The sequence below is a fragment of the Artibeus jamaicensis genome, unplaced genomic scaffold (assembly GCF_021234435.1).
Source record: "Artibeus jamaicensis isolate MK-2021 breed Jamaican fruit bat unplaced genomic scaffold, CSHL_Jam_final contig_233, whole genome shotgun sequence".
Classification (NCBI taxonomy): domain Eukaryota; kingdom Metazoa; phylum Chordata; class Mammalia; order Chiroptera; family Phyllostomidae; genus Artibeus; species Artibeus jamaicensis.
Genome location: NW_026521486.1, coordinates 3,218,829 through 3,241,771, shown reverse-complemented (window position 1 = coordinate 3,241,771; position 22,943 = coordinate 3,218,829). Strand labels below are relative to the sequence as shown.

The 22,943-nt window shown below is 61.0% G+C and overlaps 1 protein-coding gene across 2 annotated transcripts; it reads right to left on the bottom strand.

Annotated features, from left to right (window-relative positions):
• Positions 1 to 1,080: 1,080 nt before the first annotated feature.
• SULT4A1 (sulfotransferase family 4A member 1) lies at positions 1,081 to 22,762 on the bottom strand. 2 transcript variants are annotated; one of them, XR_005084529.2, is made up of 8 exons: positions 22,560 to 22,762; positions 10,939 to 11,069; positions 9,758 to 9,838; positions 9,008 to 9,134; positions 5,996 to 6,090; positions 4,061 to 4,199; positions 2,591 to 2,724; positions 1,283 to 1,344 (listed from the first exon to the last, which is right to left on the bottom strand). XR_005084529.2 is itself a non-coding variant. In XM_037160060.2 (7 exons), exons 1-7 carry the CDS (start codon positions 22,726 to 22,728, stop codon positions 1,232 to 1,234), a joined length of 855 nt encoding a protein of 284 aa, XP_037015955.1. In that variant the 5' UTR covers positions 22,729 to 22,762; the 3' UTR covers positions 1,081 to 1,231. The 2 variants fall into 2 exon arrangements, 1 of the variants encoding a protein (XP_037015955.1); XM_037160060.2 differs by lacking the exon at positions 2,591 to 2,724 and having other exon boundaries at positions 1,081 to 1,344.
• Positions 22,763 to 22,943: the final 181 nt, after the last annotated feature.

The following is a 22,943-nucleotide window of genomic DNA, read 5'->3' as shown; positions in this document are numbered from 1 at the left end:
GCGTGCAGAAAAGGTGCCGCCGGGCCCACACGCGGCGCCACGTGCCAGCTGCTGCTTCCAGCTGCTGTCCTTCGAAAACCCTTTTCCAGGACAACACGGAGCAGACTCCTTACCCAGCAGTGAACCCTGGCCATCTCTCTGGGAACTTCCCCGCCACGCAACCACGAGACCACCCCAGTCTCACCACGGCGACAGCAGAAATACAGGCCACTTCTCCAGCCAAAGGCGGGCCAGGAAAGGAAGAAGGTGTGTTGGGGGGCGCGGTGTAAAGGTACCACCTCTGCGCCCGCAGGTGCACTAAGGTGCAGGGCGGACAACAGCGACACTGCCACCGGTCTGAGTGAACCAGGGCCTTACACCTGCAACATGGTCCTCCCGGGGCTGCGCACCTCAGCATGGATGGGACGGCCCAAATGCTAGGCGGAGACCAGGCGCTCCCGAAGTTCACCAAGAAGTGCCTGCTTGTCCACATGAGCAGGTTTCTGCTTTAGGGAACGAACGAAAGACCGTGAATGAGAACTCCGAGTCCGAGCGCTCAGCGTGCATTTCCAGGGCACGCTCCAGCTGCTGTGACGGCCAGACCCGTCTGCTGTCCGGCCGGCTCCCCAGTGGCTGAGGCCTCACAGAGGGGCATCCCTCTTGAAAACACCCCGGTGAAGTTTCTGCTTCATTTGAAGGAGGTTACAAAGAGTGACACACGATTGCAAGAGACAGGACCCCACGCGCCCACCACGCCCGGGCCCTCACCTTCCACCCAGTGAGGTGAGAATAGCCCAGCGATGCCTCCCAGAAGCTGCAAAAACAGAGTCCGTCCTGAGGTCTTCCTACCACTGGGGAGTGGCTTGCTCCTGAGTCCCCTCGGAAATGAACTTTTATTTGGTTTACACTGACATTTATTTAGATTTCCAGTGAAAAGCTCTATAAAATACAATAGATAATGTGGGGCCGCAAAGGGCAGACATTCTAGCTGCATGTTACAGACTTGTACTCATGGCAACAGCCTTGGAACAGTGATCTTGACAACGGTGGTCACCAGACATGCGCAGACTTCACGCTCCAGCGGCAGACAGCTGCCCGGCTGGAGGCAAGCCGGCCCACCCCGCCCCTCCGGACTCCCGCCCGCACGTCCACGCTGCTCCCGGGGCCTGTCCAGCGAGCGACGAACTCGAGCCTACGGACTCGTAGCTAGTAGTGTCTGGGGACTGAGCATGCAGGGGCGCCGTTGCTGTGATTATAAATAGAAGTCAAATGTGAGGTCGCACTTCCCCATCTTCTGTTTGTACACCAGGTCGAACTTCTCATTCATGGACACGGTGAAGATGTCCTTCCACAGCCCGACTCTGCCTGAAATACAAACGAGAAAGTGTGCTGAATCCACGTGCCGTTGGGCCAGCGACCGGACCAGAGGAAGCCTTGGAAATGGATCTGGAAGTTTCCACATCTATTCCTGGACCCTCCAAACTGGCCTGGTGAGGGAGGGTCAGGCAATCCAGACCACAGACAAGCTGAACCCAATTCCCTGAGTCTGCTGTCCCGGCGTCCTCTGCCCACTCAGCGGCCCAGCGCCACGAGACTGCAAGGGCCACTGCCCTGCTCACTGCTGGGCCCCGCCCCCGTGCAGGGTGGAGATTCTAGGCACCCGGGGTGGCCCCGATCCACCACCCTGGCACCATGTGGGGTTGGGGCCCCCATGATATTACTACTCACTCACAACTCAGCAGTCCCGCCAAGGTGGCATTTGCTTCTGAAGAATGTGAAAGGGACAAAATGTCACCCAAAAGGTGGAATGTTTTATGGTAAGCAGGAAGCCTCCAGGGCAAGGAGGAAGAGGGAGAAGCCTGTCCAAGAGGACTGAGCAGCTGACCGGCTTTTGTGTCCGGATGTACAGTGTTCGCGGCAGTGAGAACTCTGGACTATACACCAGGTAAGTCGGGGGCTGCCCCCAGTGCAGGGAGGCCGACTCATACACCTGTGCAGCCTGCAGACTGGCCACCAGGCTCGGGGCGACCTGCTGGTCACGAGGGCTTAGGGGGGAGAGCTCAAAATTACCCTGAACTGGATAATTGCCCCCACTTCCCTGTTAACTACAAAACCTGCAGTTGATCTCGTCAAGTATTAACAGTGACCATGAGGATATCGGGGGGTGGGGCAGGGGAGAACGCTGGCCACCCAGCTGTGGGAGCCGTGAGCCCGCCGGCCGCAGCGCTGTGCTTTTCAGGCAGGCACTGAAAGGACCATTCGGAATGACGTCTGCCACCAGCATCTCTGAGGTCGGGCTCCAGGGGTTGCCAGCAGATGCCCCGTGCTGACCCACAGTTAACAGCCAGCCCTGTCCTGGCAGGACTTCAGGTACGAATGCGTCCCTGCCGGCACTGGGCTGACATATGCAACGTGACAAGGATCTCTGGTTATGAGAGTCACGCGTCAGTGCTGAACAGGGTACAAGTGGGAGAAACTGTCCCTGCCACCCGTTCGTGGTGCCTGAGGGAGACATTAGGAGGCATCTAGACCGGCCACACTATAAATATACTTTTCCACGATCATTTTTCTCAGCTGACACAGCTGAGAGCTCATCAGAGGAGTCACCCACCTGGTTTAGGATTTGGAATCAAGACAGTGCAATTTATGCTGTGATAGGAATCAAATTTAAGCAATGCAGCTGGCTACTCAAGCCCCTGCATTCTCACCAACGCAAGGAGGTCTTCCGAGCAAAGAGGCAATGTGCTAAAAGAAAACAAAATCGAAGAACTGAAATAAAGCAAAACCACGGTGAACGATGGCAAAACACACACACACCCGAAGGAGCATGCGGGACGCCGGGCGTTCCAGACACACTCCCCACGCAGACAAACCGGAGGGATGTTCTGGGGAAGGCCACACCCAAGGACGACACAGAACACAAGCAAAACCAAAAAAGAGCAAAGTTTAAATCATAAATATTTGTGAGGATGCAGCCAGGAAACAGCTCGCAAGGGATCTGGGTTCCAGTTTCCTTCCTGGAAAAGTGGGCCACTCTGCCTTTACGGAGGCATCGTCCACTTGACCTTCAGAACAGCCCAGGAGCCACCCAGCAGCCAAGATCAGCACTTTGCAGAGAAGAACGGGATGCTGGTCAAGCTCAGAGGCCTGACCGAAGGCACCCCACCCCCAGGGTGCAAGGCAGCTGCAATGACAGCCCCGCCCTTCTGCCTCCACCCAGGCGTCTCCCTGTGGATCTGAGACCGGCGGGTGGCAGGTCCCAGGCAGCGCCTCGGCCTTCCCTCAAACCTTCCCGTCACCCGTGAAGCTGCAGACCCACATGTCTGGGCGGGACCTGGCCTCGGGTCTCCACCTCCACATGTCAGAGCAATTCGATCTTAGCATGAGGGGGGCCAGGGCCCCCGCTCAAGGTCAAGGGGATTGTACTGCCTGAGCTCTGCACAGCCAAGCAGCCTGAGGACACAGGAGCAGCCCGGGGGGTCTGGAGAGGATGTACTGGGAGTGTCCTCCACCTCAAACTGCTTCACGCACTAGAAACTGCGCCAGGAGGGACCGTCGGCCCGGCCATGCAGAGCGGAGCCTGCACTTTCTGCTCTCAGCCCTCAACACCAGAGGAGGGGCTCGTCCCCACCTGTGCCACCAGCACCCATGGGTGAGTGTGGCAAACAGCACTTCCTCACATGGGAACTTCCACCCACCCACTGCTTTTAATCTCCCACAAGCCGGGTAGAGGCTGAGGAATCCATCTGTACACTGTGGGCTTTGAGGTGTCACAGCCCCAAACCTGTCCCTGGACTCTGCTCGGTGCGGCCATCTGGGGAGACACCTGCCGGGAACCACCTGGCCCACAAAGGCGGGAGCGTCCACCCCTGCAGGCCCTCCTGTGAACACACACGCCGGTGGCCCTGCCACAGTGCACAGGGCTGCAGGGGGACCCTCCACCACACCACCAATGGGCGGGCCGGCCACCATGCGACCTCCTCGCCCACTCTGCAGAGCGTGGGAGAACACACAGGGTAGTGGGACCCTGGTGTGAGGCAGGAGGGGAGCTGGGCCTGGGCCCCCGGGCAGGGGCGCGTACCCCGGCCCACGGGCAGGGCCTCGGCGTTGCAGCACTGGTCCACCAGCTGGTGGCAGTGCTCGATCAGGGACTCCAGCTGGGCCTTGTCACAGGACACCCCCAGGAATCTGGCCAGCTGCTCCACCATTGTCACCAGGTCCTGGAAGACAAGAGCCGAGAGCAGGGGACCCGTCAGAGGCAGCACCTTCACTGACTGCTGACTCTGGGCTGGACACCACGAGGGGCTTTGCGTGCACCGCCGACTTGGTCCCGAGCCCAGCCCGAGATGGGTCTTGTCTGGAAATGAAATCCCGGGTTAGGAACTGGCCCAAGGGCAGCCCTCAAGCTCAAATCCAGGTCCTCGGGGGAGTCTGGAAGCAGATGGGAGCTACAGCCGTGGTGAAACAGCAGCCAGAAGTAAAACACCTCCGACCAAGCCATGAGCAAAGCCCGGGGGCCCCTCCGCCCCTGCCCTTCCCTCCCTCGGCTGGAATCGGACCAGCACTCGGGAGAGCAGCGAGGCCCCTGGGGACCCTCACCCCGTGGGAGCTGGCTTGGCCAAAGCCAGAGTCGCCCTCAGCCAGCCCACTGACAGACGGCCACCTCTGACCCAGTGCTGCTGACCTTGGGGGCAGGACGGACTCGGCTAAGGGTCCTGCAGAGGCACACAGCCCCTCCCGGTGCCCGCCACGCCCCCAGGGCAAACAGTGGGTCCTCGGATAACAATGTCCTCGTGTTCAGCTTCGTTTTGTCGTGACACTGATGAGACGCCATAGGAATGTAACCCTCGCTCACACCGGTCATCTCACACCCGTTAGCCTGAGGTAAGCTGATCTCGTGACACATCGTTCGCTCGTCAAAGAGCCCGTCAGTGACACTGGCGAGGACTCACTGCGCAAGGCGCCGCACGTCCTCAGTCCCGGCACTGCCATGCACTCTGCCCAGAACCCCGGCCTGTCACAGGCAGGCCCCTCATGGCAGTGCCGGGGTCACATGGGGACAGCGCCGGAAGCTGTTCCCTCTCCGGCAGGTTTATAGAGCACAGGCGCTCCCTGAAGCCTCCAGGAGGCGCTCTCCCTCGTTCCCACACCTTCAGGGAAGGGATCGGGCGGCATGGTGATCGCTGGCTCGTGCCTCCAGGAGGTCCAGAGAGAGGTGAGTCCTGAGCACTGACCGGTGCTCAGAGGTCACAGGGGACCCTGACAGCGCAGTGTGGGGATCTGGGGGCAGGCCTGGCTGGAGCATCTCAGGGTGGGAGCCGACTCCGAGGGGCTCCCCAGCCAAGCGGAGCAGAGCGAAGGGGAAGAAGCTGCAGAGAGAGGCGGGCTGGGGGCGCTGCCTGTCTGGCCTCAGAATGGGGAACCATCAGCTCGTCCTCTCGGACGCCCCAGACCCAGCAGAGGGGTCGGCCTGCTCCGGCATTAAGTACTAACACGCTGAGAGCTGTGGACGGCACTGGGCACACAGACAGGCTGACGCTGGGGAAGAGGGCGGTGACTGCGGCCCAGAACGAGTCAGCCCCCTGGAGACAGGGAGCTCCCCAGGGCACAGGTGAGGACCGCTCCTCCGCCTCATCACCACCGCTGGTCTGGGGCCCTTTCCTCCTCCACACGCATCCCAGGAGTCCAGTCCCAGGTAAACCCACGGGGCTCTCAGCAGGCGGAGAACCTCCACGGCAGACAGGCTGAGAGATGACAAATTGGAGTCCACCATGTCCGGCCCGCAGCCCCGAGCCAGTCGGCTGTGCCAGAGGGGCTGCTGGGCAGCAGCAGGGTGGGTCTGGCTGGGGCCCGGCCCCCAGTGCTGGGGCAGGAAGCTACACTGGCTCCCAGTGGGCACGGGCGCGCTGCTCGCAGACACTCCGGGGAGTCCTGCCCCGGGCGCACAGGTGAGCAGGCTACAGTGCGCCCACCGAGACCACCGCCCCCAGACCCGGCACTGGCCAGTGGGACTCACCCGGTGCATGTCTTCGTACTTGAGGAACAGCACGTTCGCGTCCGCGCGGTGCTCCCAGAACTCCTGCACGTGCTCGAACCAAGAGCCGTAGCCCACTGTGGGGACGAGGGGACGGGGTCACACATCACAGGGAGGGGCATGCGTGGGGGTGGGATGGCTTTGCTTCCTGCCTTTGGAAGGCTCCCCTCCTGCTGCCTAGGGGCTGTGACTCAGGAAGGAAAAGCTGAGCTCCTGGCTGGGGGCAGGGCGCCACCTGGCGGCCCTCTAGGCAGGTCTCCCCTGCAGACAGTGCTCAGCCCCATCCCCCTCACCTTCTCTATGACTTGAAGACCTGAGACTGGGGTGAAGGCCTCTCCTGAGTACAAGTGGTCCTCAGCACCCACGGGTTTCTGTGTTTAACAGATGGTTACTGGGAAGAAAGCGAGGCCCAGAGAACAGGACACAGGGCCAGGCAGCTTGCTGGTGGGGTTGGGATGGGGTGCAGGAGACTAAGCAGATGCCAGCACGGCCCAGCCGGCAGTGGCTGGGCTGTGCAACCCCTCCCATTGGCCAGTGCCAGTCTGCCACCTGGCCAGCAGGTGGCAGCACAGCAGCAGCCTGGCCCCACAGTGCTTGAGAAGTCCTGAGGGATCAGGGTGTCAATCAAGGGTCAGGGTCCCGAAGGGTGGGCCCTGCTCAGAATGAGGCAGGAGCTCTGGAAGGGGAGGGGCAAACGGGCGGAAATGAATGGAAAGAAGAGGACAGGGACTTGGCCAAAGGCCTTGTTTGGGACTCGCTGACAGGTAAATAAATCCTGGCCCCTCTGTGGCTCCCTCTCTGCAGGGGGTGTAGCTGAGGGGCCCCAAGCCCAGGCCTCAGCCCCCTCCCACAGCCAGCCTGGCCCGTACCCCTCACCCCTGCACACCAGGAGGAAACGTGTGCAGGGCAGGCCCCAAACACGGCCATGCCACCACCTACTTTAGAGAGGACGGGGTCAGGGAGTCCAGAGAAGGGAGCGACAGCCACCTCACCGCCAGGCTAATGGGCTATGGGTCAGCGGCCTGGACCCTGGGCAGAGCAGGAGCCGCGGCCATGAACACAGCACAGAAAGTTCCCCTCGTCCATGAGAAAACTTGAAGGACAAATGACCCCTGGGTGGGAGGTGGGGCTACACAGGAGGGCTGATCGGGGACCTCGAGGACATGAGGACTGTGGTCACCGCACACAGAAACAGCAGGTGCCTGTACTCTGAGCCCCGGCTGGCAGCTGCAGAGCAGGTGCAGACCTTCCTGGGAGGGGGGCTCCAGCAGAGACCCTGCCCCCAGAGCACGGCTCCCCCCAGAGCTCCTGACACTTTGGCCTATGGCCTTGTGCACGCCCCCAGAGCACCCGGCTCTGTCCGTGGGTCCCCTGACCTTGCTCTCTTAGTAAATGGTGCCACTTCACAGCCCCACTGCACCACCTTAGTATTCACATTTCAGGACCTTGGACAGAGAAGACCATGCAAGGGGCCTCCTTGTAGCCTAGGTGTGGGCACGGGCCGGGCACACAGACACTAAATGGAATGACCCGCAGCACCACAGGGAAAGGGAAAGGCCATGGCCTTGAACTTCAGCGCAGGACAGTGCTGTGACCTTGACAACATGGACAAGCCTGCTTCGAGATCACTTTTAAATGCTCTGACCTGAGCGGGAAGCTCTACCCCACACCACTCCGAGATCCGAACGTGCTGGACACCTATTTATGGCAGCACTGTCCCCACACAGGCGGCTGCTTCTGCAGACAGGGCTGTGTGCTGGGACTTGAGAACAGCTTTGGGAACCACGAGGGCAGCTTGTTCCAAATGCCTGGCAGACCACGAGGGATCTAAGCCAGAGAGCAGGCAGAGGGCCTTTGGCAGGCTCCAGGGGCCTTAGGGTGCAGAAGCCGTGGCTGTCTCCTCTGGGCCCCTCCTCCCCAGGCACAGCAGAAGCAGACGGCGGGGAACAGCACGGCTCCAGGCCTCCAGACTCTGGGCCGCACCGGCCCCCACACGCATGCTTGGGTCTGCACATGTGCTTGGCGGGGGCGGCTCCAGCTCAGCTGCCCCCGGGCTCTGCGGACATTTGGGCAACTGTGTTCCTGGATGTCCGCTCTGCACCTGGTGCTAATCTCATCACCTGATCTCCAGCAGAGCCCCTGGCTGGGCTGGACAGCCGACAGCAAGGCTGGGAAATAAGTGTCTTTTCACACCGGAGTACGCAAGGGTCTCGGAGCAGATTAAACTGAAGATACAACCCATTTAAGAACTCTTCTGGGTGCCAACTCTGAACTGCCTACTTGCAGTCCTGGAAGGGTGACCAAAGAAGCCGTGGCTGGTCAGGGGGAGCCACCTCAGGTGAGGGGACCCGCTAGTCAGTAGCAAGGACCGGCTGACCCAGTGACAAGGAGCTTCCCCCTCCCCAGTCTCTGTGCAGTGGGTGTGACCCGGCCCACTCCTCCTGTGGAGGGTGCGGGGGGCTCATACAGAAGGGCGCTGGCTCGCTTGGCCCTGGTTCACCTTCTCACTGGGAACGAGCTCCCTGCACTGAGCACTGCCATCCCCTCCCCCAAGCACACGCCATGCTGGATCACACAGGCCTGGGCTAGGGGCTAAGCCTACCTGTGGGTCCCCAAGCCCAGCTGAAGACCCATGGGGCCCTCACACAAAGCCACAGCTTGCACTTGGCCTCCGTCACCAGCAAGTGAGGTGTGTGGGCCTCCATTTTCACTGCTGGGAATCCAGGCAGGAAGAGATGCTTTCAATTAGAGAACTTCTCAGAGCCCCAACATCGTGGCGAGAGAGAAGGGCTCCCAAGTAGCATCCCTGCTCTGCTGTGCATGAGCTGCAACCTCAGAGGAGCTTCCTGCCGCCCCCCAGCCCCAGTGTGCGGCCTGCGAGCAGGCCCGCTGTGTGCGGGGAAGGCTGGGACTGGGCGGAGGGCGGAGCAGCAGCACACGCCGGAGTCTGCTGGGCATGGGCATCGCGCTGTGCCCGAAGGCGGACACACTCACACTTATCGTTCATGAACCGCCGGCAGAACTCCTGGAAAGTGCCTCGGTAGCTCATGGTGCGCAGGGAGCGGTGGAACTGGTAGTAAGACACCACCAGGTCCTTGGGGTTCCGAGCCATGTATATGACCTGTGGGGGGCAGGGAGGAAGGAGGACAGGAGGGAGGGAAGGGTGAGTCACTGATCCCGCACCCCAGCAGCGGCCCTGCACAGGCTCACTGACCCACACGCACGGTGACCCGGCCCCACATCAAGAATGGCCCCACGTGCCCTGTGGCCAAAGGCTCTGTGCTGTCACTCTATGTCAGCAGGTACGCCCCTGTCCCCACGACAGCATCCGAGAGAACAACTCCTTGAGCACATGGTCGCACTTCCATCCCCTCTGTTTCAACACCAGCAGGCGGGAAACCTCCGGTCCTGGCACTGGCGGAGAGAACTGCAGGCCTCATAACCATGTGCAGTTAAAAAAATGGGAAAAATCAGACCGGAATCCTCAGCCTTTGCCAGGCAGAGGCAGCACTTTGGCTGATCAAGGCCAAGTTCAATTATGGAAAAAAACACCCAGATTAGAAACACAAATACTACGCTAGAAATACAGGCTCCACCGGGGTCCACGGTCAGTACCAGGGGTCCTGCTCCACCTCGGTCCTCTGGGACCCAACGAGGGTGACAGCCCAGCGTTAGCACTTGTTAACAAGTGACCCGGCCAAGGGCTGAGGATGGGGGTGAGGGTGGAGCGGACAGCAGAATTACCTTGGAGTCTCCGTTGTGCAGATCGGAGGGCAGGAAGCGGTAGGGGAGGTGGCTTTTGATGAGGCGGGGAGACGTCAGCTCCTGCAGCAGGGTCGGGGGAGAGGTGTCAGACGTCACCGGACACACAGGTCACGGGCCTTTCTAACGGGGCCAGGCAGAGAGGGTCTTGAGTGGTGCAGACCAGCACTCCACCTGAAAACCTCCTCTCCGGAGGTGTGAACACCCTCCAGACTGAACCTCCGGCCAGACGGGAGCAGGACTCGGCCTGCCCTCAGGCCCACGGGCCCAGCACGGTCCTCGCGGGACAGCAGAGGAAGCAGGAGGCACCAGGCACAGAGGGGCTCTGGATTCCCAGCACCGCCCACCACCACAGGCCTGCCTGTGGCTCCTGGAATGGGCAGTGCCGTTGGGCCAGGGCTCCAGGGCCCACACCCACTGTCCCTCTGCCCCGACTTAGCCACCGAGAGGCCCACCTTGTCCAGTCCTGTTTTGCCCCCTGCCTGGCACTGGTCACCCCTGAACCAACACGCCTCCTGGTTTTGCTCCCTGGCCAGCGGCCCTCACTGCCTTGTCAGCTCCATGAGCACTGTGACCTCTGTGGTGGGTCCCTGGCTGTGCCCCCAGGCCGAGAGCTGTGCGGGCTCTCGTGGTCAGCAGCTGGGCAGACCCCAGAGCTCGGCTGCAGAGACCAGCTTACACAGGACCTTGGACTTCACAATGACAGGAATGACAGGGGACGCTGAGCGAGTGGGGGAAGGGGCAGGTGAGCCACCCGGAAATGAGGCCTGAACTAAAGAGGTGGCAGAGGGGACGATGGAGAGAAAACTCCAGACACATGGGAGCAACAGAACGGACGGGACCTTAGGATAATGTCTGTTTCATTCTGGACACCACACACTCGATGCAAACGCGCCCTCCCAGCTCCCCCGGCTGACAGGGTGACACACCAGCCCCGAGCCTGCGCCTGCTCCTTTCTGCCCCGGAGCCATCCATATCACCCACCGACCTGACCCCAGGGTCACTGTCACAGGTTCAGGCCGTCTCCTGGCCCCCTGGGAGAGCTCCCTGCCCTCCCTCGGCCACAGTGGCCCCTGAACCCCTTAGGAGAACTGTCACTCGGGGTGACGGGGCAGAAGTGGCCCTAAAGGGCCGCGGGGACTGGGCGCCCCTGCGCGTGGCACCTTGATGATGTCCAGGCCCGGCTGCGGGTACTCCAGGACCGGGAGCTGCTCCTCGATGTTCATCAGGCCGATCTCGTCGGGGTCCGCGCCCTGGCTCACCAGGTAGACCACTTCCTGCAGCAAGCTTGTGCCTGGAGGGAAGAAGCCCGGGGGGTGCTCAGAGGGAGCCCCCTTCTCAGGTCAGCACCTGTACCCAAGCAGGAGGCTGAAGGGCCATGCAGGTGGGGGTCCCAGGAGCACCTGAAGTCTAGTGGAAGAACACTGGCCTGAATCCCACCCACTCAGGGGCCGCTCCCCCTGAGCCTGGACACGGTGGGCAGCTGAGGCCTGAGCCCTGGTGAGCACCCAAGGCCAGCAGGCAGCCCTGGGAGCAGAGAGGCAAGGTCCTCACAGGGACACCAGGTCTCTGCACTTCCTCCAACCCCGGTGTGCAGCCCTCCACTCAGGCTTGCGGCTCAGGGTCACCAGGGAGCCCAGGGCCACCCCTGGTCCCCACCCTGTCTGGCATCTCAGAAGGAATGGGCATAGCCAGCCAGTCCCCCTCAACACTCTGGCCCCTTCTCTTCGGGGCCTGGGTCTCTGTTGCTGGCCCCTTCCCTGCACACCCTGAGAATGCTCACTGCCCCCACAGTGGTTGCACCCCCTCCCGGGAGGGCCGAGGGCAGCCCCACCCCACACTGTCCCCACCTGCCCCTCTGCAAACAGCCCCCCACCCTGGGCAGCTGCTCAGACCAAACGGAGACTCAGTCCTCACTCCTCGCCCCCATGAACAGCTGGTTCCACTATCATGTGAGTGGAGGGCACACTTTTGCCACTGGCCCGGAGTGGGGGTGCCCTGCGGCTCAGCTCTGCCCAGCTCACCCACCCTGGTCTGTTCTCCACTAAACAGCACGAGAGACCGTGCCAACAGGAATAGCCGATCGCGCCCTGCCCAGTGAAGACCCTCGGCCAGCCCTGCACCACCCGGAGCAAAGGGCTTCACCGAGGTCTCGCTCCGCGCCCCCACCTTGCTGACGCCTCTCTCATCCACCGAGCCGAGCCTCCCTGGCCCCTGCCTGCAGCCCCTCCCTCTCTCCCTCAGGTCCTTCAGGTGTGAAGGCTCCCTGACCAGCCGTATGATAAACACTCCAGCCCTTCGGACTGCCCTGCCCCCATCGCCTGCTGTGCCAGCAGCCCAGGAGTGACCTGCACATTCCTTTATCCTGAATGCACACACACGAACAGACCCTGGTGCTGAGTAATCAGAAAGGGATATGTTGATCAAGGAAGACTTCCTGGAGAAGGCAGCTTTGGAGCAAAGGCCCAGAAGAAAGTGGTGCAGCTCAAACAGAAAGAACACCTGTCCTTTAACAGTGGATGCCTCCCACCCACCTGAGCCGGGGGACCATCGCTCCATCTACAGATGCGGCTCCTGAGGCCTGGGGCCCAGGGCCACAGAGCTGGTGCACAGCCCCACCCCAGTCCTCCCCGTGAGGCCCGTCTGCCCAGCAGCTCGGGGTAGCACAAGGCAGGGGACGGGGGTGCTGTGTGCTCAGAAATGGACTGTGGGCAGAGTTCCCGAAACGGCCCCTCCCAGTGCTGGCTTCAGGGCCTATTTCTGGTGCTCCCAGCCCACCCCCTGCCGCCCCCACAGGCAGTGACCCAAACCGATGTTCTCTGCCCATTAATATCAACTTACATCTATACCGAGGAGTCCGTTCCAAAACCCCATCTCCACCCCCATTAAATACCTGTGCCACCGGAAGCCCAGCCTCGGGAGGCCGGAGGAAGCCCTCCCCCGCCCGGCCCACCAGCGGCCCCAGCAGCCCTCACTGCAGCCCCCCACCCAAGTCCGTTTCCTGGCTGAGCACTCTCGGCTTACCTGCTCTGGCTCGTAGGGGACTCAACAGGAGGGCAAACTGCACACCTGCCCCGCCCAGGAAGGGGGCAGCAAGGGCACGTGGGACCAGTGCAGTGAGCCGGCAGGCAGGAGGTGACACGGGGGTCACAGAAGGCCAACTGGAGACATTGACGGAAACACTGACCAGTCACCACAGGGCTCCAAACACTCTTCCAGCACCTTAACTGAAGACCAAGCACACGCTACGTAGATGCCCAGCCCTGGCTCTGCAAGGGTCTCCGGTCGTGTCCAGTCCTTCCACACCCACTGTCCTTCCACTCCCACTGCCTCAGCCCTAGGTCCCACCCACCCAGGTGGCACCCCAACCATCAGCACGAGCCACCCTCAGCCCCTGCATCCGCTCTCCTGGCTATCATGGCTGCCCCGTGGCCCCTCGCGGGCCTCAGTGGCTCCAGTGTCCCGGGGACGCAGTCCTGCCCGGCCCCACCCTGCCAGAACTCTGTGCGGGCAGCTCCCCTGTGCCCCTAGAGCTCAGCCCCCCTGGGCCCCGAGCCTTCAACAGGCTACCCTGCCCGCTGGCCAACATGGACGTCATCTTCAGGCTGCTGACACAGGAAGGTCCTCAGGTGCTCTGGAACGCAGTGCCCGGCCCCCAGACCCCCGCCTCCCCCGTTCCAGACGCCGAGAGGGAAGGCCGGGGTCTGAGCACAGGCCCGGGTCCCACCGCAGCCTGTCCTCTCTGCAGAGCGCCCCACTCTGGCCTGTGAGGTCTGGACTCGTCGCCGTCCTCACTCAGGATCCGGTGGTCTGGCCACCCTCCTGACAAGGGCTGGCCCCAGGAGTCTCTGCCCCCCTTCTAGAAAATGGCACGATGCCCTTCCTCCTTCTCCTTCACAGGACTTTGGGGTCAGGGCCCAACGCGACCTGCTTGGGGCTGGAGAGGCTCCCTACCGGTGAGCACCACCGTGAGCGCCCCTAACACCACGACGGGCACCACTGACCGGGACCCTTACATGCGAGGCCACGCGCAACCTCTGCCGAACCACGCAGCCCTCCCCCAAATGTGGAAGCCACTCCCCAGGTGACAGGGGACGCCTGGGGCAGCAGGCACGAGGCAGAAGAAGGGTTTGTAAGCAAGTCCTGTACTGATAGGAAGAGGGAAGGCCCGAGTTCAGGTGACCACCCACGGTCACGGGAAGGGGAAGCTACATCTGCAGCGGGAACCGGAAGGTGGGGGTCCCCACTTCCCACACGGCCTTCCCAGCACACCTAGGGGTGGGGCGACAGGGGCGTGATGGACTGAGAAGCCCTGGGTGAGGCCCTGCAGGGCTGCTGGGCTGCCAGGCTGGGGGGCGATGCCCACACACTTCCCTGTCCCCCGGATGCGGTCACCTACGGAAGAGCTTTTGCTGACGCTGGAAATCACTCCCTCGTGGTGGAAATGACCTCTGGCACCGGACCTCTTGGGCTGAGACCCATCGGGGTACTCAGGGGAGTCTCTGGGAAATCTGGGCCCTGGCCCGAGCCCCTCGACCTTTGAACCAGCATGCTCCCATCAGAACCAATGGAACTTCGCACCCAACCACCTGGAGCTGGAGTTAGAATTCTTTTATTTTTATTTTATTACTAACCAAAGTCAGACATTCACCTAGTTTAAAAACTCAAGAGCACTATTAATAGAACACCAAACAGAAAATCCAGTTACCTCCGCACCTGAATCCCACGCCCAGAGCAAACTCTTGTTGATTCTTCTCTTACCACAAATGTCGAGTGTGCTTAGATAGTTACTTCATGATCTACATGTTTTCAACGGTCTGCCGACTGTCAGCTACGGGAGACGAGGACCTGGCCGAGTTCCCGGACACACGCATCCCTCCTCCCAGCGCCGCCGCAGCGTGGCTGCCGGTCCAAAAACCCAGTCCTGGTGTTTGGCTCAAAGGACCGAGCGTAATGACTACACTTCCTTTCCTGCACCTGACTTTGTTTTTCCTGAAGTAATACTGCCTCTGTTTGCTTAGTTTTTTTCTTCTTTTCTTAAAAAAAGATTGTATTTATTCTCAGAGGGGAAGAGAGAGGGAAACGTCAATGTGCTGTTGCCTCTTGTGTGCCCCCTACTGGGGACCTGGCCCGTAACCCAGGCATGTGCCCTGACTGGGAATCGAACCAGCGATCCTTTGGTTCGAAGGCCTACTACACTCAATCCACTGAGCCACACCAGCCAGGGCATCTTCCACAATTTTAGAGAGGATGAAAGAGAGAAAAAGAGAGACACTGATATGAGAGAGAAACATCATTTGGTTGCCTACCACAGGCGCCATTACTGGGTATCGAACCCACAACCTGGGCACGTGCCCTGACCAGGGATCAAACCTGCAACCTTCTGGTACACAGGTCGGTGCTCCAACCAACTGAGCCACCAGGCAGGGTGGGGGGGTTTTAATTTAACTCATGTCCCTGAGTTCTGAAAATCCTGGCTTCAGTAATTTCTTCTCTTCCATACTCTCTCTTCTATCTTTCTGAAACTCTGGAATCTTCCCATTTTCTTAGTTTTTGCTCCTATTTGCTATTATTTTGTAAAAATTTCTGTTCTTCCTCCACTTGACCACCCAAACCTCACCAGTGGGGTTTTTAAATCCCAGCAATCGCCCTGTTAACCCTCACGAGTCCCGCCCCCACCCCGCCAGACCCTTTCCGGTCAGCAGCGCACTTTCACTGCAGCTGCCGTTGCCCTCTGAGGACGTCATGCAGAGTTAGGGCTGCAGGCCAAGTCGGCATCGGTTTCTTTTTTTTTTAGCTTTTTTACTACTCTGTACATTGTCTCTCATTCTTCCAAGCTCTTTTTTCTGCTTTTTGTTTTGTTTCTGCAGGTAACTGTCCTTGATATTGGCAACTTTAAGATCCGGTGACCTTGACTCCATCCATCCACAGGTGAGGGGAAGAACGGGACGCAGCCGTCTGGGGCGGGCACACACGGCTTGCTGACTGGCAGGGCTTTGTGTGTCTGGGAAAGTGGCCCAGCGCCGGCGCCCTCCCCACTGAGATGGGAGATGCAGCGTGCAAGTGTGCAAGTGCTCACACATCTCTTCTTTTTCCCCAAAGATGCCTCCACTCTCTGCTGCAGGACCGCCAGCATCCTGGGAGCCAAGCAGGGGAGGGAGCTGGGAACCTGCCTTTCAAGGATGCAGTTTTCACTGATCCCCATTTCTGATATGGCCCTGTATCCCCGCCTAGAGCTGCGCTCCACACTCCAAATGCACAGCCTGTCTGGATCAGCTTCCCCAAAGAAACCCACCTTTTGCAAAAGCCTCCTGTTTCGAACGCCCCCATCATGTCTGCCGCCCTCCGTTGCCAGGTGCATGCAGGCCCTGGAGCCCTGCAGCTGGAGCTGGTCCATGCGCCTGCCGCCCGCCCCCGCTGCCTGGCAGGCCAGTGAGTTGGAGCTCAGCCACCATGCCCGACCTTCCAAAGCCAGCCGGCCTCTCTGATGCAGCGTCTCCACCTCCCCTCCTCTTAGGGCTTCAGCGCCCTCACTCCTTGACTGGCATGGGTGAGGCTGTAGGAGGAAGCAGAGATGAGCATGACGGGCCCTCCAGAGCCAGGGCCCTGCCAGCTCCCTCAGTAGCGGCAACAGCTGGGCACTGAAGACACACCCTGACAGAGCTGACCGGGCAGATTCAGGGGCCTGGTGGGAAGTGGAGAGGGATAGAGGCCCCTCCCCAGGGGCGGGGCTTGCTCTCCCAACAGAAGCTGGGAAGGCCTCCATGCCAAGAGAGAGCAAAGGTGACTACATCTCCTGAAGCACCTGTCCTGTCCATCCAAGGAGGTGTCACACACACTGCTAAGAGATCACTCAGAATCATCTCCTGATTGTCTCTTAAAACAGCCCCCACGGCATGCACGAGGACATGCACCGTGGACAACAGGGGCAGTTCGGATGGCGAACACAGGTGAGAACCCCACAGCCATCCCGGGCACAGTCACAGGTGCTCACACGGCTGCTCACCATACTCTCACCAGCCCCTGGGGCTGCTCTCCTTGCATCTCACACCTGGACAAGCGAGCGCAGAGATGACCTGCCCGAGGCCACAAGTCCGGCAGGCCGTGGGCGGGGGACCCAGGGCTGTGACCCCAGACCCGAGCGTTTCAACACACATGCCACACTCACTCACACACTCACACACACAAGGCTCGTGGGCAGCCAAACCAAGGCCACGAGCCATGGGCTCTGACTTCCAGGCTAAAGCTCTGACCCTCAACCCCCAGACTGGGGATGGAGCAGGGACACGGAGGGGGAAGTGGCTGGGACACCCGCGACCCCCTCCCATCCCTGTATTTCGGGAGCCCAGCGCCCAGCTGTGGGCCCTGCCAGACAAGGGGGAACAGGCGTGGTCCCTGGGCAGAGCTCAGATGATGTCAAGCCCTGGGGTGCACCCGGCCGCACAGGCACGTGGGAGCTGCCTGCCTTGAGACGGCCCCGGCCTGCCACAGTCCCTGTCCACTGAGGCCCCAGTTCCCAGCCTAGCTCTGCAGAGCCGGGAGCAGCCACCACACCTCGGCCCTCGGCCTCCTCAGGGTGAAAGTCTCCAGGGCTGGAGCCCAGGGCTCCTGGGGTGACAGCTGTCGACACACAGACCGGGGGGGGGGACTGCAGAGGGAGGCCTGCCCGGCACCGGCCGTTTCCCCCCAGGCCTCAGCTCCTCGTCTGAAAAAGGGCCTCTCTGGCGGGAAAGCTGTGAGGGTGCCGGGACACATGGAGGCAGAACCCTCTCACCTCCCAGTCTGCTCTAAGGCTTGACAAGGACCACCGCAGACTTGAGGGGTCTCTGCCATCGCCCAGTCCAACCCTGCCACTGGCGGGGGTGGGAGTCCCAGGAGACCCCAGCTCACTACAGGCGGAGCTGAGCCTCATGGCCGCCACCCCTGGGAGTCGGGCCCTTGCAGAGAGGTGGGGCCAGGAGGAGGAGAAGCCAGGCACCATGAGTGGGCAAGAGGGGTTCAGGTAGGCTGTTCATGCACTGCCGGGGCTGTGGGCTGAGGGCCAGCACAAGGAGAGAACCGACCCCAAACAGCTTTCTCTGCACACCTGCACCTGTGCCCACAAGGAAGACCAGCAGCAGCAGGCGGAGACCCCCTCAGGGCCGCAGCCAGGATCGTCATCCTCTACGGGAAAAGGGCTTTAGGCCACTCTGGGGCAGAAGGAAGAAACCTGCTCCCCCCCAAACCTCTTCACATTGGTGAAGACCCAACACGGCTACAAAACGGGTGAGATAAAAGCTCGGTCCTGGAGAGAGGGCAGGAAGCCATCCCTGGGCTCTGTCAGAGACCCCACCCCAAACATAGGATGGGGCCCGCCACCAAGGCAGAGCTGGCCATCACTTGAAGAAGGCGGGGCACGCAGCTGTCACTCGGGGGAGGTGGGGCCACGGAGAAAGCCTCACCCACAGCTGCAGCTGCAGCAGAGGGCAGGGGGCATCTGTCAAGGCCCCCCCTCTCCCAGCCAGTAAATTGGAGCAACAAGTCACAGCAGTGCCCCCACTCCCTAGGGGAGAAGCCCCTCTAAGGCTGGACCTGAAAGCTGAAGGTGGGGCAGGAACGCCCAGGCGAGACCCTCTGGAATCTCAGCCCCCAGGCTGAGCACCAGGCGAAGCTGCGGGAGGTGGAGCAGCAGTCACCGGGGGTCAGTGCGACAGGCGCAGCCCTGCTCCTCTCCAAGCGGCCCCTCGCACACTGCAGGCCCTGCCACAGAGGCCAGGCCCATCCTGAGCACAGACTTGACTGCCCTCCACCTCTGACGTCAGCACACACGTCCAGCGATTGATCGGAAAACACTCATTTAAAAAGGCAAGAAAAAAATAACTCGATCAAAAGACCAAACAATCATAAACTCAGAAGTTAAAGTAAATCTGACCAACACATTAAAGGATTTCACGGTAACGGTGAATAACACACCCCTTTCTGGTGTACTTCATGGGTTACTCCTGGCAGACAGATGGAAACTAGAAGTGGCAATGCTAGGGTAAAAATAAAAACACAGTAACAGAAATAGAGTGCTTTGGACGGGCTCCCAGACCTGCTCTGCTGCAGAGGAAGAAAGAAGCTGTGAACCTGAATACTGGGCGATAGACTGGAATGGGGATTGGAGTCTCACTAGGAGAGAGAGAGAGAGAGAGAGAGAGAGAACGGGATGGGAGAAATATGGCTGAGAGTCTTCCCAAAATACTGAACGGCTTCAAACCACAGACCCAAGGTCAGAAAAACCCAAGCAAGATAAGTATCCCCACCCTGAAAAAAAAAACCTAGACATATCCTATCGAGTGCCGAAAATCAAAGACAGAGAGAGACGTGAAGGCGGCCAGGGGGAAAAAGACCCTTCCGCAGAGGGCCAGAGTCACGGCAACCTCTCATCAGGTAAGTCGAGAGCCAGCAGACGCCCTGTGCTAACCACACCCCCTCCCTTGTCACTTCCCAGGCCTGAGTCACCCAGCAAGGCAGTGAGGCGGACTCCCTGCCCCTGCACCAACCACAGCTCTCGGGCTACATTATCTGACAGCGTCACCCAGGTGGCAGGCAGCAAAGCCACATGCAAATCCAGGACTTCAGCTCCAAAGCCAGGCTCTTACCCCTAAGCACCTGCGCCTGCCTCCCACGGACCCGCTCCTATCTGCGGAGAGGGGAAGGGGAGGGGCAGGGGGTTACAGACTGGGTTCCCTGAAGCCCACCTGCAGAGGACTCAGAGCCGAAGAAAACCATCAAATCCCTAAGGGCCTTGGACTTCTGCGCCAAAAAGCACACAGAAAGATGGTGTGACCCTCCCTCCTTCTTGGGGTCTGAGTCCAGTTGCCCTGGTGACCTTCCAAGGGCAACAGATGCCTGGGAGACAGGAGAGAGGCCCTGGGGTCCCTGAGGAGAGGCACAAGTGGTCCTCTCGGATCGCCACCGCACAGCGCCTGCCCCCAGGACTCAGTAAGTGGCCCTGTGACCATGCGCAGAGGTTTCCGAGTCCCATTCCACACCGCGACGGGCCTGTGTCCAAAGTCAAGGTCCTTCGAAAGGCCTGGGAGCCACCTCCGCGACTGGGCAGTTGAAGCTGTGGGTCTCGAAGCTGGGGAGACGGACGCTTGGACTCACCCAAGGCCAACCGTCTGCGAGGACCCGCGCCCTGACCCCAGACCCCCGCTCCTGCTATGCCAGCTGCCACTGGGGGCAGCTTCTCGGTCCCTTTCTCTCTGGCTGAGAGAAGCTCTTCAGGGCAGATGTTGGGAGGGGCGAGGTCTTCAGTGCAGGTGAGGGTTTCAGGTTCCGAACTACAGGGGAGGGGCCTTCTGCAGCCCTGGTCTAAAGCCGATGCAGCCACGTGCCTGAGAAAACGGCCCACAGACCCCGTCCCGATCCCGTGGGATGGGTGAGAACAGTGGTCTGGGACAAAGCTAAGAACCAGGAGGCGCCCTGGCTCGCGTGGCCCAGTGGACTGAGTGACAGCCTGCGAATCGGGGGGCTGCCAGTTCCATTCCCAGTCAGGGCACGTGCCTGGGTTGTGGGCCAGTTGGGGGTGTGCAAGAGGCAACAGATCAATGTATCTCTCACATATCAGTCTTTCTCTCCTGCTCTTTCTTCCTCCCTTCCCCTTTCTCTAAATAAGTAAACAAAATATAAAAGAAGAGAACCACGCAGGACGTGAAAAACAAACAGAAAACACCAGCCTCCGCGGTACTCACGACCCCGCTTCTCCTTCACCCCCAGGCTCTTGGTCACCTCAGCTCAGCCTCCATGCGGCCTCGGGAGCCTGGGCATGTCGCTTCCCCTCCAAGGTCCTGTGTCCCCCCCCCTGGGAGACTGGAGCCCACGGTCCACCTCGCAGGACTCTGAGGAGAGTGTGCTGGAGTGGCAGACACACAGGGCTGTGAGCTACGAAGCTCAGAGAGCCACAGGCTACCAATGCTACACACTCCCGGCTACACACAGTCCCGGCAGGTGGTCCTTGGGATGCCCAGACCTCAGGTGCGACAGGTACAAGAAGCAGGCGGGCACACAGACAAACAGTGAGAGTCTGGAAGGCCACACGGGCTGAGGGAAATGGCAAGTTTTGAAAGAGGAGCTCCCTGGGGCTCTGTGTGGGGAGACCTCACATGAAGGTGCCCCGGCCACCGCTGGCTTTTCCATCACCAATGGAGAGGCAGGTGCTCGCTCTCCCTGTGAGATGGCAGGCTCTTGTCTGCTTCGAAAGATTCAAGGTACAAACAGGATGTGAGTTTTGATTATCTACAAAACTTCAGTAGATAATGCCTCCTTCTCCAGCCATGTGCCCAGGAAGGTCCCTGCTGCCGGCCCTAGCAGGCCCCCAAGGCAGGGCCCCTCTACGGCAGCCCCCACAAGCCCCAAGCACCTGACTTTTCAAGCAAGCTCCGGGCCTGTGCCCTCCACCCCCCAGCAGCCACTCCCCCCCCCCACCTCCTCATGGAAAAATGGAGGTAGCAACACAGAAAGAAGTCCCTCTCTGGCAACTCCAACATCCTGGAGACGTCCCATTGCCAAGGTCTCCACATTCAGGTGCGGGCAAACCCTGTCCCAAACTGACACGGGGCTACTTTTGGCCTCTGTGGATCCCGCAGCTTGGGGTGGTTCACAGCACAGATATCATCTACAGCTCTAAAATCGAAAAAGTTCCAAATGCCCCCTCCACCCGCAGGGCCACAGGGTTGGGTGAGGGGCTGTGGGCTTCAGTGGAAGGAAAGTCCTGGCCACAGCAGCGGCGGTGGTACACAACTGTTTCCTTCCTCTCCCCAAGGGCCACCAGAAGCGCCTGCAGACTTCTGTTCTCCAAGCTCCCCCACCAACACGGCTCCCCCACCCTCCCCAGAGGAGTTAGGCCTAGCTCTTGGGTGTCTGGGACCCTGCAGAGCTCTTCCAGGCGCCTCCCTCCCTGCTGGTCCTACATGACCTCCAGGCTGGCGGCCAGCTTCCCCCGCAGGCGGCTCCCTCCCTCTCCAGCACAGTGGCAACAAGGGAAAGCCGCCTCTCTCCCTGCAAGCCTCCCAGGGGCGCTGCAGGGTAACCCTTTCCAGCAGGTCCTGGACCCACTCCGACCTGGCTTTACATTCCAGCCCTACCACTCATCAGCTGTGTGACCTTGGGCAAGCCACTTTCCCTCTCTGAGTCTCAGTGCCTACACAGTAGGTGGTCGTGCAAACATCCATTAATGTTGGGAAATGCGGGTGCTCCGGGGTCCTGCCTGATACCTGGGTGAGGGAGGCGGCCCTGAAGCAGGGGAACGGGACACACACTCCAGGCAGGGCTGGTCCCATCCCCCGCCGGGATGGGACCAGTCCACGCAGGAAAAGAGAGGCGTACTCAGCCCCCACGCCAATTTTATCCCCTTCCTCAATGATCACCAGGACTTTACACTCATCACAGGTTGAATCAGACCCAGGAACAGAGAGATTAAGGGACTGTCCAAGGTCACACAGCCAACAGGGTAACGGGAGGGGACGCACGGAGAAGCGGCGGCCCTGGGCCTGTCCTGGAAGCCGCAGCTGAACAGGCTCCATCCCCGCGGGATGCTGTCCAGCCCGCAGCCGCGGACACCGGGACCCACCCGCGAAGGTCTCCGACCTTAGTTTCCCCAAATGCGTGCTGCCCGACCCCCAATCCCGCCCTGGAGGGCTCCGGGCATGGGATGGGCGGTGGGTGCCCCGGCCCTCGCAACCCCGGACTGGAGCTGGCCGGCTGCAGCGCCTCGGCGGGCGCGCCGCAGAGCCGGAGGGCGGGGGCTGCGCGGGCTCACCGGACTTGGGGTAGGTGACGATCCACACGTCGCTGGGCCGCACCGGGAAGTTGGCGATCTCCTCCATCTTTCCGCGGCAGAAGGGCGGCAGGCGCACGCCATGGAACTCGAAGTACTTGCTCTCGAACTCGCCCGGGGTGCTGGGGGTCTCCGCCTCGCTCTCCGCCATGCCGCCGCCGCCGCCGCCGCCCAGACCCGCACCCCGAACCCCGCCCGCGCCCACGCCCGCCGCCCGGCCGCCGCGCGGCGCTGCGCAGGCATGACGTCACGGCGCCGCCTCGCCCGGGCAGCGTGGAGACTGCGCCCCCCGGTATGACGTCATGGCCCCGCCCGCCGCACCGCCTGCCCTGCGCAGCCGTGTCGTGTGGGGCCTCCGCGCCCGCC